General features: G+C 45.6%; 2 protein-coding genes across 4 annotated transcripts in view; one reads left to right on the top strand and one right to left on the bottom strand.

The window, feature by feature from the left end:
- Positions 1 to 12,795, bottom strand: part of LOC102959578 (UDP-glucuronosyltransferase 1A1) — a 24,797-nt gene extending 12,002 nt beyond the window's left edge. For 2 of the 3 annotated variants that reach the window (XM_007082986.3, XM_042995725.1), the window contains exon 1: positions 11,932 to 12,795. In XM_007082986.3, coding sequence (XP_007083048.1) covers positions 11,932 to 12,795 — 864 coding nt within the window. Of the gene's footprint in view, positions 1 to 364; positions 1,290 to 11,931 lie in introns of those variants that run through there. The other variant, XM_007082985.3, reaches the window with a different exon arrangement.
- Positions 5,972 to 6,926, top strand: DNAJB3 (DnaJ heat shock protein family (Hsp40) member B3). Its single transcript, XM_007083003.2, has one exon. The coding sequence runs from the start codon at positions 6,064 to 6,066 to the stop codon at positions 6,784 to 6,786; it is 723 nt and encodes a 240-aa protein (XP_007083065.2). The 5' UTR covers positions 5,972 to 6,063; the 3' UTR covers positions 6,787 to 6,926.

Below are 12,795 nucleotides of genomic sequence, written 5' to 3'. Positions count from 1 at the left end.
GGTGTCTAACCCAGTCAAGGGCAGCAAGGTGCATGCTGCAGATTTTTGTGCTCTGCAAGGATCCCTGAACTCACTGCTCTGTGCTTACGGCAATTAACCTTTGTTGCATCTAATTGATTACTCTCCGCTGGAGCCCAAAGTATGCTTTCTTAAAGTGTCCTATACAAAGAAATAACCCAGAAGGTGATTCCCAAGACAGATACAAATTACGACCCCAGACCCGGGATTTGTACAGCAGAAACTAACGAAAGAGGGCATGTGACACTACCTCAGCGTGCTCATTCAGCAGGTGTCAGGGGCAAGTTCATCCATCCAAAGTACTTGCAAGGAGACAGGCTTGTAAAGCTCCCCCTCAAATACACACCTGGGACAGTGGCTTTTTGCTGGCACAGTTGATCCCACCAATAAAAACCATGTTGGGCATGATGGGCCTGGAGTAATCCTTTACAAAGTCACTTCTGAAAAGCCAGACCGATGCGGAGCCCATAAGGTCCTGGACAGTCACATCTTTCTGAAGGACTTCCGAAGCAAGTGATGCATATGGGGAATAAACCACATTGCACAGGAAGCCCTCTGACACAAGAATGAGCATGTTCTTCACCCGCTGGAGGAAAGTCATGTGATCTGAGTTACGGGACAGAACCCTGGGCACATAGGATGGTGGGCTGGGACAGCGGGTACCTTGAAAATCTAGGCCGCATGGCAGTGAGTTCAAGAAGAACACGACAGGCAGTGCCAGGCGCAGGGCCACGATGGGGCCACAAGGAAGGAAAGGGTCTGTCAACATGGCATCGAAGCCGCTTTCCGCCAGGGAGGCCATCAGCTCCTTGTTGTACAGTAAGTGGGAGCAGGCAGACAAAAGCAGAGCAGAGTCCTTCTTGACCCTCTTGTATGTCTCGACCACACGCTGCAGGAAAGGCTTCTTCTCAAAAACCTCGAGCCCGAGACCAGTAAAAGATGCTTCCACGTCCTCCCTCCGGAATGGGACGGGGTAGCTCTTCAAGGTGTAAAACGCTCCTTCTTTAATGTACACGGAGGCCTCAGGAGCTATGACCACTACGTCGTGTCCCCGCTGGTGCAGCCGCTGGATGACCCCGAACAAGCTCAGCCAGTGGCTGCCGTCCAATGGGACCAACAACAGCTTCCCGCCCTGGGACAGAAGGGGATTCAGGGCACACAGCAGCAGGCTCAGCACAAGCGGACGTGGCCCCCGGGACCTCGCTGCCATGGTTCTCCTGTATCGGCTACCAAGCCTCTCACCTGCCAAAAGTTTGCCCTCCTCTACTTATATGTCGCAAGAACCAATCTACACTCAAAGTTAATGTTTGATTGTATCACATGACTGTCGCTGTCAGTCAGCTAAAGATCGCGGAAGTTTACCCTTGCAGCTAACGAGGGCTAAGAGCTTTTCTAGGTCTCTTTCCCCACCGCGCAAGTATTTTTATTTTGTATTTATTTACTTTCAAGTTCTTATTTTCATTTCAGTTAGCAAACCTACAGTGTAATTTCAGTTCAGTTCATTTCAGGTGTACAATACGGTGATTCAACACTTCCCTACATCACCGGGTGCTGATCAGGACGAGCGTACTAGGTTTCTCATTAGACAACAACCGTTTGACTGGCTGGAATTCTTTTCCAACCACTCAGGTCCCGTTCTTGAGGGGCCAGAGAAGGGAATGCAGCACCAGCACCTTTGAATGGATTAGATGAGTATTTCCATGGACCAAGAGAGTGTCACCAGAGAGGGAGAAAAAGGCAATGGGGTGACAAATTAGACTTCCTTTTCAGGAATGAAATAGAAAGCAGAATAGGTCTTTTTAGAAAGAACATGGGGTAGCTGGGTGGCTCAGTCGGCTGAGCGTCCAACTTCAGCTCAGGTCATGATCTCTCAGTTTGTGAGTTCAAGCCCCGCGTCAGGCTCTGTGCTGACAGCTCGGAGCCCACTTGGAATTCTCTGTCCCTCTCTCTCTCTCTCTGCCCCTCTCCCCCTTCTCTCTCTCTCAAAAATAAATAAGCATTAAAAAAATAAAATGGAAAGGAAAGAACGAGACACTGCAAGCCTACTTTGGGCCCATGGTAACCTTGAAGAACGTTCCCCACAGGTGACTCAGGGCTCTCTGCCCAATCACTGCCTCATTTTTTGATTCATTCACCCAGCAAAATACCTACTGAGTCCAGCGTGTACAGCGCTGGGCCTGGGGCTGGGTCTGGGGTACCAGCAGAGATGAGTCCAGATGAGTCCCCCACCTCCCCAGAACTCCGGTTCCACCGGAAGGGACAGACTGACGACGCAAACAGGTGAGCAGATGCATGAGAGGCACGCCAGGAAGGAAATGAACGCCGCTGGCTAGCGAATGGCGGGAAAGGAGAGCCACCTGAGTGTGCCACACACAGAAGGCCTTTCCAGGGCAGATCCGCGTTCCCTCAGAGAGGCAGTGAGAGAGCCCTCTGTCAGTCAGAAACGAAAATCGGTAAGTGAGCAAAAGTAAGTGAAACCGTGCTTGTCACACAGCCCCAAGGCCCAAGGAAAGCAGATACTCTGAGAAATTCTGATGACCCCATTGAAGCAAAGGGGAAAGGTGAACAGAAACAGTAAGAATGTATATTTACTGAGCACGCACTAGGTGCCAAGTGTGGTGTTTAGCACTTTACAACACATCTTATGTAATCCCCTAGAAGTATCCCCTTAAAGCAGGTACTATTATTCCCATTTTACAAAGGAAGACACTGAGGCTCAGAGAGACCAGGTGATTTGCCAGAGTCCTGAATTTACTAAGCGGCAGACTGAGATCCGGGCCCTAAGCGTCAGAGTGTAGAGACCTCGCTCTTACCTACAGCTCCCCATGGCTTCTAGCAGTTCCCAGATCTTACAGCCGGGCTCAAAATTTACAGCCAACTAGGAGTCAGAAGTAAAGCTGTGATTCCCAAGGTCATTACTCAATTGAAGTAAATGGAGAGAAGGCAGAGGGCAGGATTTGGGGACCAAGTAGAATGTGCTCCCACAGCAACACCCAGCACTAGCTGGAGCCCCAAAAGATCAAGTGAAGGGTCAGAGAGCAAGCATGGGAGTGGCAAATAGAAATGCCCCTCCCTGGGGCACTTGGATGGTTCAGTTAGTTGAGCGTTGGACTTCAGCTCAATGATCTCACAATTTGTGAGTTCAAGCTCCACATCGGGCTCTCGGCTGCCAATGCAGAGCCCACTTGGGATCCTCTGTCTCCCTTTCTCTCTCTCTGCCCCTCCCCCACTTGCTCGCTGGCTCTCTCTCAAAAATAAAATAAACATTTTTTAAAAATGCCTCTCTCTAAGAAATGGCAAATCCAAGTGCAGACAGAACTGATCACCTTGCCCTTTCTTTTGGAGATCACTGCTGTTCTCTACAATCCCAGGATGAGAGCACAGACCCCAGCATTTTGACCATGGACGTCACTGGCCACCCATATTCAGGGACCTGTTAGAAGGTCATGGAGAAAATGCTAACTTTAAAGTTTTGATGTCCTGTGGGGCATATTCACAGGGCCTCCCTCATTCTGGTGCCTAGAATAGGTACTCAAGATTTCCCTTCCCACCATCCTTCCTCCACAGACATCCAGTCTGGTACTTACTTGTATATAGGTGCACTCCTACACATGGGAGCTCCGAAGCTCCCCACCCACGCCCACCCCACCCCAAGCACTTTCCATTCTCCAGGACTAAGATTCCGAGTGGGTAGCAAAGAGGTAGCAATGTTTTGGCTCCTTGGGTGTACCCCTATCTGCCATTCTGAAATTCACAATCCAATTTAAACATTAAGGGCAATCATTCTTCTGAACTCTCAGTGTCATAAGAGTTCATCTGTAGATGGCCCAGAGCAAAAGGGCTGTAAACCCACACAGTCACCACTGTGATAATTTTATGACTTTCCCTGCATCATTCAAAGCCTCAGAACTTTTTGAGGCCTCTGTTGCACCTGCATGGTTTGGGGCCATGACTCTACCCTTACAAGCAGGGTTTCGGCTTTGGAATCACTCACTCAGGTGGTTTTGCAGGCAGTAAATACTCAGTAAATGTTTTTTGTACAGAGGTGTCTTCCCTTCTTCCCTTCTCCTTTGCTCAAGGCCCCATATCCATGCAAGCAAGTGCTGGATCCACTGTCTCAGAGATGCCATAGTCCTGTATCAGGGCCTCAGACCCCAAGGCTCCCAACCCCCGTCTACCCTCCATCAGCTGCCCCCTGCACTGCCCTATCCCACCACCATCCCTGAAACCTTGGTCAACAGTCTCCTAGGACCCAGAATAAAATTCAGAGTCTTTGGGCTTGCCCTCAGAATTCACTGGAATGGACCTTGAGCTCACCTATCCAAGCTCATTCCTCCTCTCCAGCCCTTTCACTAGACCCCTCCCTCTGCCCCTTTCCCTCCAGACATTCTGGAGCACTTGACCTCGCCCAATCATGCTTTTCCCACATTGCTTGGTTCACGCTAGACTCTACTCCAAATCCGCTTCGTAATACTGTTTATTTCTTGATTATAAAATGTCGAATCCATGATTATAGGATTGTATTCGGTCCCTCAAAATGACCTAAAGTCAGCAGTTTGTTCTGGTGACATAAAGTCAGCAGTTTGTTCTGGTGACAGAGTGTGCCTTATTGGGTCTAGTACCCTTTATGATGAAATATTACAGAGTTCATTGGTTAATCATTTTCCTATTAGAGCTTAGTGACCTTTATTGGTGTTGACTTACCATTTATTAAAGCAAAAAATACAGCGTCAGAGAATAAGGAGAAAATAGAGAGAAGTCAGAGGTCCAAAAATGCCAAAAAGAAAATCACAGTCAAGGTAGAGCAGTTTTAGTGGAAATAATTACTGCACCCAAGTTGACCAGCACTGTAAACACAGCAGCAACTTTTTTTAATGTTTATTATTGAAAGAGACAGACAGACAGAAACGAGTGCAAGCAGGGGAGTGTTAGAGAAAGAGGGAGACACAGAATCTGAAGCAGGCTCCAGGCTCCAAGCTGTTAGCATAGAGCCCCATGCGGGGCTCAAAGTCACAAACCGCAAGATATGACCTGAGGTGAAGTCAGACCTTTGACTGAGCCACCCAGGTGTCCCTATTGCCAGCAAATTTTACTAGTTTTGATATACTAGACCAGGAGTTCTCAAACTGTGGGCCAAAGCCCCATGGGAATACCCAAGAATTTTTTAGGGGAATTTTGCAAAGTCAAAACTATTTCCATAATACTATCTGGCTTTTTCACTCACATGATCTCTTTTATGTACAGTGGAGTCTCTCTCTGGCCACATCACCTGTAATATAGCCATAGGTTGCCTGCAGAAGCAGAAGAATCCAGTTCTCTTCTTTTAAACCAGAGAGACACAAAAAATGTAACATGATGCCCTTCTTCAGTAATTGTTTTGTTTTGAAAAAGTTGTTTTCCCATAGAAATATGATTTATCTTAGCGTGTAATGGTTTTATTGCTATTAAATTGACTATTGAGGGTTTTTTTGAGTGCCTTCATTTCTAACGGTGTTAGTATTGCTTGTTACAACCTATATAAACTAAAGCAAAAGGGTCCTGGGGCCAAAACACAGGAGAACTGCTGTCCTGGACAAACGATGTGGGTGACCTTCAGCACAAGGTCAGACTAAACGCACCGCCATCAGTCTACCCCCACCGGGCGAAGGAGGGGGGGGGGGTCTGACAGAAAGCCTTCTTTAAAAATACCACTCTGCCCCACCACCAGAACGTGGGCCCCCACTTCCACCCGCTAACTTCCTCTTTTTCCAGCGGGATTTGGAGGTCACCGGCCCCAGCCAGAAGGCGGGTGGGTGGGGCCAGGTGGTGGGCGGGGCCTCGGTAGGCGGGGCGTCCGCGCCCCAGCGAACCACGCCACAGAGAGCCTCATCGGAAGCACGGCAGGTCCCGCCCCCCGGCGCTGCATTCTGGGATGCGGCCTCGGCCAATGAGGCGCGGGCTACGTCACAAGGGCTCCCCTTCCCTGCTGCCTGGCGTCGCGGGGGCACTCGGTCCCGCGTCCCCTCGTCGTGCCCGTGGCCCGCGGGCCGTGCCGCGCCGTCCACCATGGTGGACTACTACGAGGTGCTGGGCGTGCCCCGCCAGGCCTCGTCCGAGGCCATCAAGAAGGCGTACCGCAAGCTGGCGCTCAAGTGGCACCCCGACAAAAACCCCGAGAACAAGGAGGAGGCGGAGAGGCGGTTCAAGCAGGTGGCCCAGGCCTACGAGGTGTTGTCAGACGCCACGAAGAGGGACGTCTACGACCGCTACGGCGAGGCCGGAGTGGAGGACTGCGGCGGGGGCGGCGGGCCCTTCCGCGACCCCTTCGAGCACGTCTTCACCTTCCGCGACCCGGCCGAGGTCTTCAGGGAGTTCTTCGGCGGCCGGGACCCATTTTCCTTCGACTTCTTTGGAGACCCGCTGGGGAACCTTGTGGGCGGTCGGAGGAGCTCCCGGAGAAGCAGAAGCAGGGGCACCGCGCCCTTCTTCACCGCCTTCAGTGGATTTCCAGTGTTTGGGGGTGGTGTTTCTTCTTTTGATACAGGATTTAGCTCCTTTGGTTCCCTGGGGAATGGAGGCCTTTCTTCCTTCGCCATGTCTTACGGTAGTGGTGGGACCGGCAACTTCAAATCCATGTCGACTTCCACCGAAATCGTCAATGGCAGAAAAGTCACCACCAAGAGAATCATTGAGAATGGCCAAGAAAGGGTGGAGGTGGAAGAAGACGGAGAGTTAAAGTCCCTGGTCATAAACGGCAGAGAGCAGTTGCTACACATTGACACCAAGTAATTCCAGTCCAAGTTGAATTGAAAAAACATTGTGAGGAGCAGCAGGACTTTTTTTTTTTTTTTTTTTTTTGAAGATTGCAAGTGCACTCTACTTTCAGAACAACTGTACTCGAGAATTTATAAACAGTTCATGCCAATGCCTATTTGTTGTTATTATTGGGACCATACGAGTTAGACCTCCATTTGTCTTTAGAACTTGTTGTAAATACCTGTATGCACTTTGCTGTTTATTAAACATAATCCCGAGGCAGATGCTGATTATTTCGTAGTATTGGGACAAAAGGTTTACAGCACCTTGAACCTTGCCTTTCCATTTTGTTTGAAATGTGAGCCAGGTAGTTTGCTCTGAAGTTAACGTTGCCAAGATAACTCGTTTTACTTCCAATTTTTCAACACATGGTAGTAAAGGATGTGAGTATATTAATCCTTCTGGCTTAAAGATGCTTTTTAGTCCCACATAAATGCCAGTGACTAGTAAGAGTTTTCCGTTTAAATATAGTATTAAATGTAGCCTTTTTAAAAAAACAGGTTAACCTGACAAAGTGGTGTATTCGGTTCCAATGGCTATTGGAACAAATTACCACAAATTTGGTGGCTTAAAACAAGGCACATTTATTCTCTTAAAGATCTGGAGGTCGGAAGTCTAAAGTGAGTTTCATGGACTGACATCAGTGTTAGCAGGAACATATTCCCTCCAAAGTGGGGGAAATACTTAAGTGAATTCTTGAGCAAAATACTTAAGTGAATTCTTCACGGTTACATGATTAGTTAACAACATCCTTAGGATGCCGTTCAGGTCACGTAAGCAGTAAACCAGTGGTAGTGATTACTCAAAACCCAACACAAATAGGATTACTAGCCTGTACCCAGCTTGGTTCTACAACTGTGATTTATGGAAATGTGGAAAGTATCTCCATAAAACTACACAAAACTATCCCGTTGCCATGTGCAGAATGTATCTATTTTAAAATAGGTTGACAAAAGCCAGGAATATTGGAGAGCCTGGGATACTGGTTGGGTGAGGCAGCATATGCATATCGGAGAGAATACATTTCTGTTGCCACGGTTTATCCCCGTCGTGAAAACTGTTTTGGGCATGGCTACCTTGGGATAGCCCATCACAAAATGTGCCATCCATCCCCTTTGGTTGTGTCTAAGGAAAAGTTTGCGTAAGACATGGGAGCAAAAAGGCAACCGAACTGGATAGACTAAAAGTGCAGCATTATTTGTAATTCTTTACAGGAAGCTCATGTGGCCTGAGCACACTTAATTCAGAACACGTGAAGTTGAGTTAAGCCCAATCCCCATGGAATGGTGTGCATACAAGACCTAGCAGGAACATAGGATTCAGCCATTACTATCCCACAAGGGCACACAGTCTGTTAAAACCACATCAAGTGGTCACTGAGGTATCCTGGGTAGTGCTTCTTAGCCACTAATTGTACAAGAAGTATTATAATAAAGAAGACTGCCAGAGCTTTTAAAAAAATGAGTTCATTTGCCTGCCAGGCAAGGGGACTCACCAGTGAAGATATTCATCGTTGTCGGTGGGGAGGGGAGGAGGAGCAGGGGGAGAAGGGATGTCAGGAGTTTTGAAGTGATAGGAAAGTGCACACTTTCATGGTGGTTATGCTAATTAAGAGTTAACAACTACTGCTCTGTGTAGGACACAATAAGTGCATTTGTGTCTGTACAATTGGTTAACATAAGTCTTCATTGTTCAGGAAAGTCTTCAGTTGGGTGGCATACTGGGGTCACTCAGAAGCCATGGATCTCAACAGCTCTAGTGGAAGCAACCTACAATGGATGAGTCAATGGATGAATATAAAAGCAAAATGTGTATCCATACGACGGACTATTATAGCCTTAAAAAGTAAGGATATTCTGACCTAATGCTACAATATGCACGAACCTTGAGGACATTAGGCTAAGTGAAGAAAGTCAGTTACAAAAAAGGCAAATAGTGTATGCTTCCATTTCTATGAGATGCCTGGAGTGGCCAAATTCGTGAAGACAAAGTAGAATGGTGCTAGTTATAACAGTTGAGGGCGAACAGCATCCAGTTTTGATATATCTGAATTAGTGCTGCTAAGTGGAAAGTTGCCTTTTACAGAAAAAGAAACCATTTTATTTAAAGAATTTTCCAAATTGAAAATCTCTTTTAAAAAATGTCTCGGGCCCCAGAATCATAGTCCTGTATATCAATATTCCTCTTTTATGGAAAGGCTTGAGTGGGCTTTCAGAGTGGAGAAAATGGCATTTCCTTTGGTGCAAAAGATGACCATCTCAAAGACCCTGCAGTGGACTCTCCGTGGACTCACTAGCACTTTCCCACAGAGCAACCCCAGTTAAATAAGGAAGTAGTTTAAGACACCATTTTCAGAATTGGGGATGTCACGGTTTTTTAAATAGAAAAAAACTTAAATATACATTTTTAGGTGTATCTATGGAACATTTACAAATGTTAATAATAAGTTACCGATCATAGAAGCCACTAGCTACACGTGACTACCAAGCATTTGAAATGTGCCCAGTCCAAATTGAAATATGCTGTAAGTGTAAAATACATACCAGATTTTGAAGATTTAGTATGAAAGCAAAAGAATGTAAAATATCTCAGAGCACTTGGGTGGCTCAGTTGGTTAAGCATCGAACTCTTGATTTTGGCTCAGGTCATGATCTCACCATTAGTGAGATTAAGCCCCACTTTGGGCCCCATGCTGGCAGCACAGAGCCTGCTTAGGACTCTCTCTCTCCCTCTCTCTCTGCCCCTCCCCCACTCATGCACTCATGCTCTCTCAAGCACACGCATGCTCTCTCTCAACATAAATAAACTTTTTAAAAAATAATGTGAAATATCTCATTAATAATTTTATGTTGAAGGTATAATGTTTTAGATATATTTGATTGAATAAAATATATCAAAATTAGTTTTAACCCTCTTCATGCCTTTTTTTAAACATGCCTACTAAAATTTTTTAAACATTCTCTGATTAAAATATAAAATGATTAGAAAAATAAGAGAAATATAGCTAATATAAACCTTAACTATATGGGAATAAAGAAACAGCTTTGAAGATAGCCATGAGCTTAAAGAGAAAATCAAACCATTGAGTTACCAAAAACAAAAAGGAAAAATATATGAGCAATTTATGCGAAAACCTAGGAAACACAGGAAAAGTTTTATGACCTTCAGTGTTTCATTATTAAGAAAACTCTAACAGGAACTTAATGCTTACCAAAGGAAAATTAGAAAAATAACTATAACTATAAAATAAACCAAAAGATACAAGAATGACAATCATTAATAAAAAGAAAACTGGAATTAATGAAATAGAAAATAAAAATAGTAAAAAGAATAAGCAATTCCAAAAATTATTTCTATGAGAAAACCAATAAAAGAACTCCACCCATCAGAAATCTTAAGAAAGAAAAGGAGCAAAAATATGAAAGACTTAGACTTTGATCTTTCATATTTGGAGAAAATTTCCGTCAAGTACCGAAAGAAGTCACATCTAAGTGTAAACCAAAGTAAGGGAGACAAAATCTCAAAGTAAAAAAGAATTTAGTGGAACAAAAGTGATAATGGTGTGCCTATCACGTATAATACTTGAGAATTTCAGTGTAAATGATCTTTTGCATACCAAATAAATTGGCACAAACATCTAACGGTCTCCAGATGACATACCTTGTCCTGCTGGGCACTTTTTAAATAATGGTAATAGATAATATTTATTGTATGCTCATTGTGACAATAGTAAGGCCAGAATAGTTGGGTCACCTGCCCACCTGCCCGTTCAGCTAGAAAAACGGGAGTGAGAATTTGAACCAGTGCAGTTAACTCCAGAGGATATATTTACATAGCAACACTAAAAGAAAACAGCACCAGTTACTTTTTAAATGCCTTCCTATTTTTCAATTTTTACAAGCCTAATATATAGTTTTTAAGTGAATAAATGCATTGCACAAAGGAAAAAGCCAGATAGTATAGCTCGCTTGTGGTCTGAAGCAAAAAGAGAAATGGCATTAGAGTCCTGTGCAATAATATGTACATAAATAAGAAGAGATACAGAAGTAAGAATGCAAAAACTATAAAAGATCTAAAGTCATGGAAGTTAATATAAAGTAAGTGAATATGGCATAAATGGGGGAAAAAAGATGGCTAACTCGGTGAATTAAGAAATAAAATAGCTCCCATGAGTCCTATTTCAATGAAACCCAAATATCCAGGATTAATGTCAGATGCCTCTGAAAGTGTTAGTAAAGCAATAATTTCTACCATGGAAACCTGGGCTGGGAGGGTGGGCCTGGTGATGCGGTCAGCCCTCCCAACAACTCTTTCCCCTTTTAGACTCCATTCTTTTCATCACTGTCCTCCGCTTCACTGGGTTTACAGGCTCCTAGTTTTATCTCTTCCTTAGTCCCTCCGACCAGCCTTTGATGACTTCAGCATCCCAAGCCATTCAACCGACCTGCCATGCAATTCTGCTAGTCCCGAGTTATATACCAGATATCAACACCTGGTCGGAAAACTTGTCAGCACAGCTCCCTCTCTGAAAACTTGAACTCGGTTACTTTCTCGAGTCACAGAGACCCCACCTTCTCTCTTCTGCATTGTCTCACTTCCCCTTCATTTACTCAAGCTCTCAGACACTCCTGCTCCCTTTTGGTGTTTAGGTCTCCTATGATCACACTTTAGTCCCTTCCAAGACGAAGCCACTAAAAACGACCGTGTCAACAAACACAATGCGATAGTTCCTTTATCCTCCAGGATGAGCAAACACCCACAAGCAAAACGTCCTGATGGATCAGCCCACAACTCGGTTTCTCTGCTCCTACACAGCTGGAGAAAATTGCACAACTATGAAGACGGAGACTGCCTGGAAGACAGTCTTGGTTGACTCAAAGCAGCACTTGCCAATCCTATCACAGACGCTCACCCCTGCCTCTCGTTTTTCTCAGTGACCCTGGCAAACCTTTCCTGGATTAGTGGAGGCACTTCAACATTCATCTTACCAAACTGTCAGGAGAACGAGAGATAGACATCTTTAGAGAGACTGGTAGATAAGTAAACACGTGGAAGTAAATTAAGAAAAAAAACAAAAACATGTGTTCCACTTGGAACATTGTAGGCACCCATACAGACCTGTGATAATGGCTTCCTGTTGGCACAGTTTATGCCCCCGATGAAGACCATGTTGGGCATCACTGGCCTGGGATAGTCCAGTACAAAGTCTCCTCTGAACAGCCACATGGATGCGGAGCTGAAAACATCCACCACCGACACCTCTCTCTGCAGGAGCTCAGAGGCGAGGCTTGCGTAAGGAGTGAAAGCAATGTGGCAAATGTACTTCAGGGACAGAGGGTAGAGCATGTTCTTGACCCTTTGCAGGAATGTCATGTGGTCTGAATTCATTGTTAATAGCCTAGGAATATATGAGGAAGGGTTTGGGCACTGCGTGCCCTCAAAATCTAAGTCGCATGGAATATAGCGCAAAAAAAACACGGCAGGCAGTGACAGGTACTTAGCCAGGACTGCCCCACAGGGGTAAACAGGATCTGTTAAAACCACATCAAAGGAACTGGAGTTCAGGTGCCCGACCAGGTCCTTGTTATACATCAGCCCCTTGCAAGACGTTTGAAAAATGAAAGAAGCAGTTTTCAAATTTTCCACGATTTTCAAAAACATCTTTAGAAAATGTAGTTTTTCAAAAACCAGATAAGACTGGCTCAGAAAGAGGTCATCAAATTCCTCCTGGGTGTACGGAATGGCGTAGGTCATCAGGGTGAAAAAGTCCTCTTTTTTGATATGCAGATTCACCTCTGGCGAAACGACCACTATTTCGTGGCCTCTGGCATGGAGCTCCTGCAGGGCCTCCTTCATGCTGAGCCAGTGGCTGCCATCCGCGGGCAAGACCAGCACCTTCCCACCTTCAGCCCGGGGCCCGACACACAGGAACAGCAACAGCCCCGTGAGCGCCGGCAGGGGAACCAGGAATCCTGCAGCCAT

Source organism: Panthera tigris, chromosome C1, assembly GCF_018350195.1.
Source record: "Panthera tigris isolate Pti1 chromosome C1, P.tigris_Pti1_mat1.1, whole genome shotgun sequence".
In the NCBI taxonomy this organism is placed as follows: Eukaryota; Metazoa; Chordata; class Mammalia; order Carnivora; family Felidae; genus Panthera; species Panthera tigris.
Note: the sequence above shows the minus strand (reverse complement) of the source record. Positions and strands in the feature narration are given on the sequence as shown.

Bases quoted from the DNA above. Each gene is read 5' to 3' on its own strand.
- DNAJB3 (XM_007083003.2), top strand. From the start codon at position 6,064: ATGGTGGACTACTACGAGGTGCTGGGCGTGCCCCGCCAGGCCTCGTCC.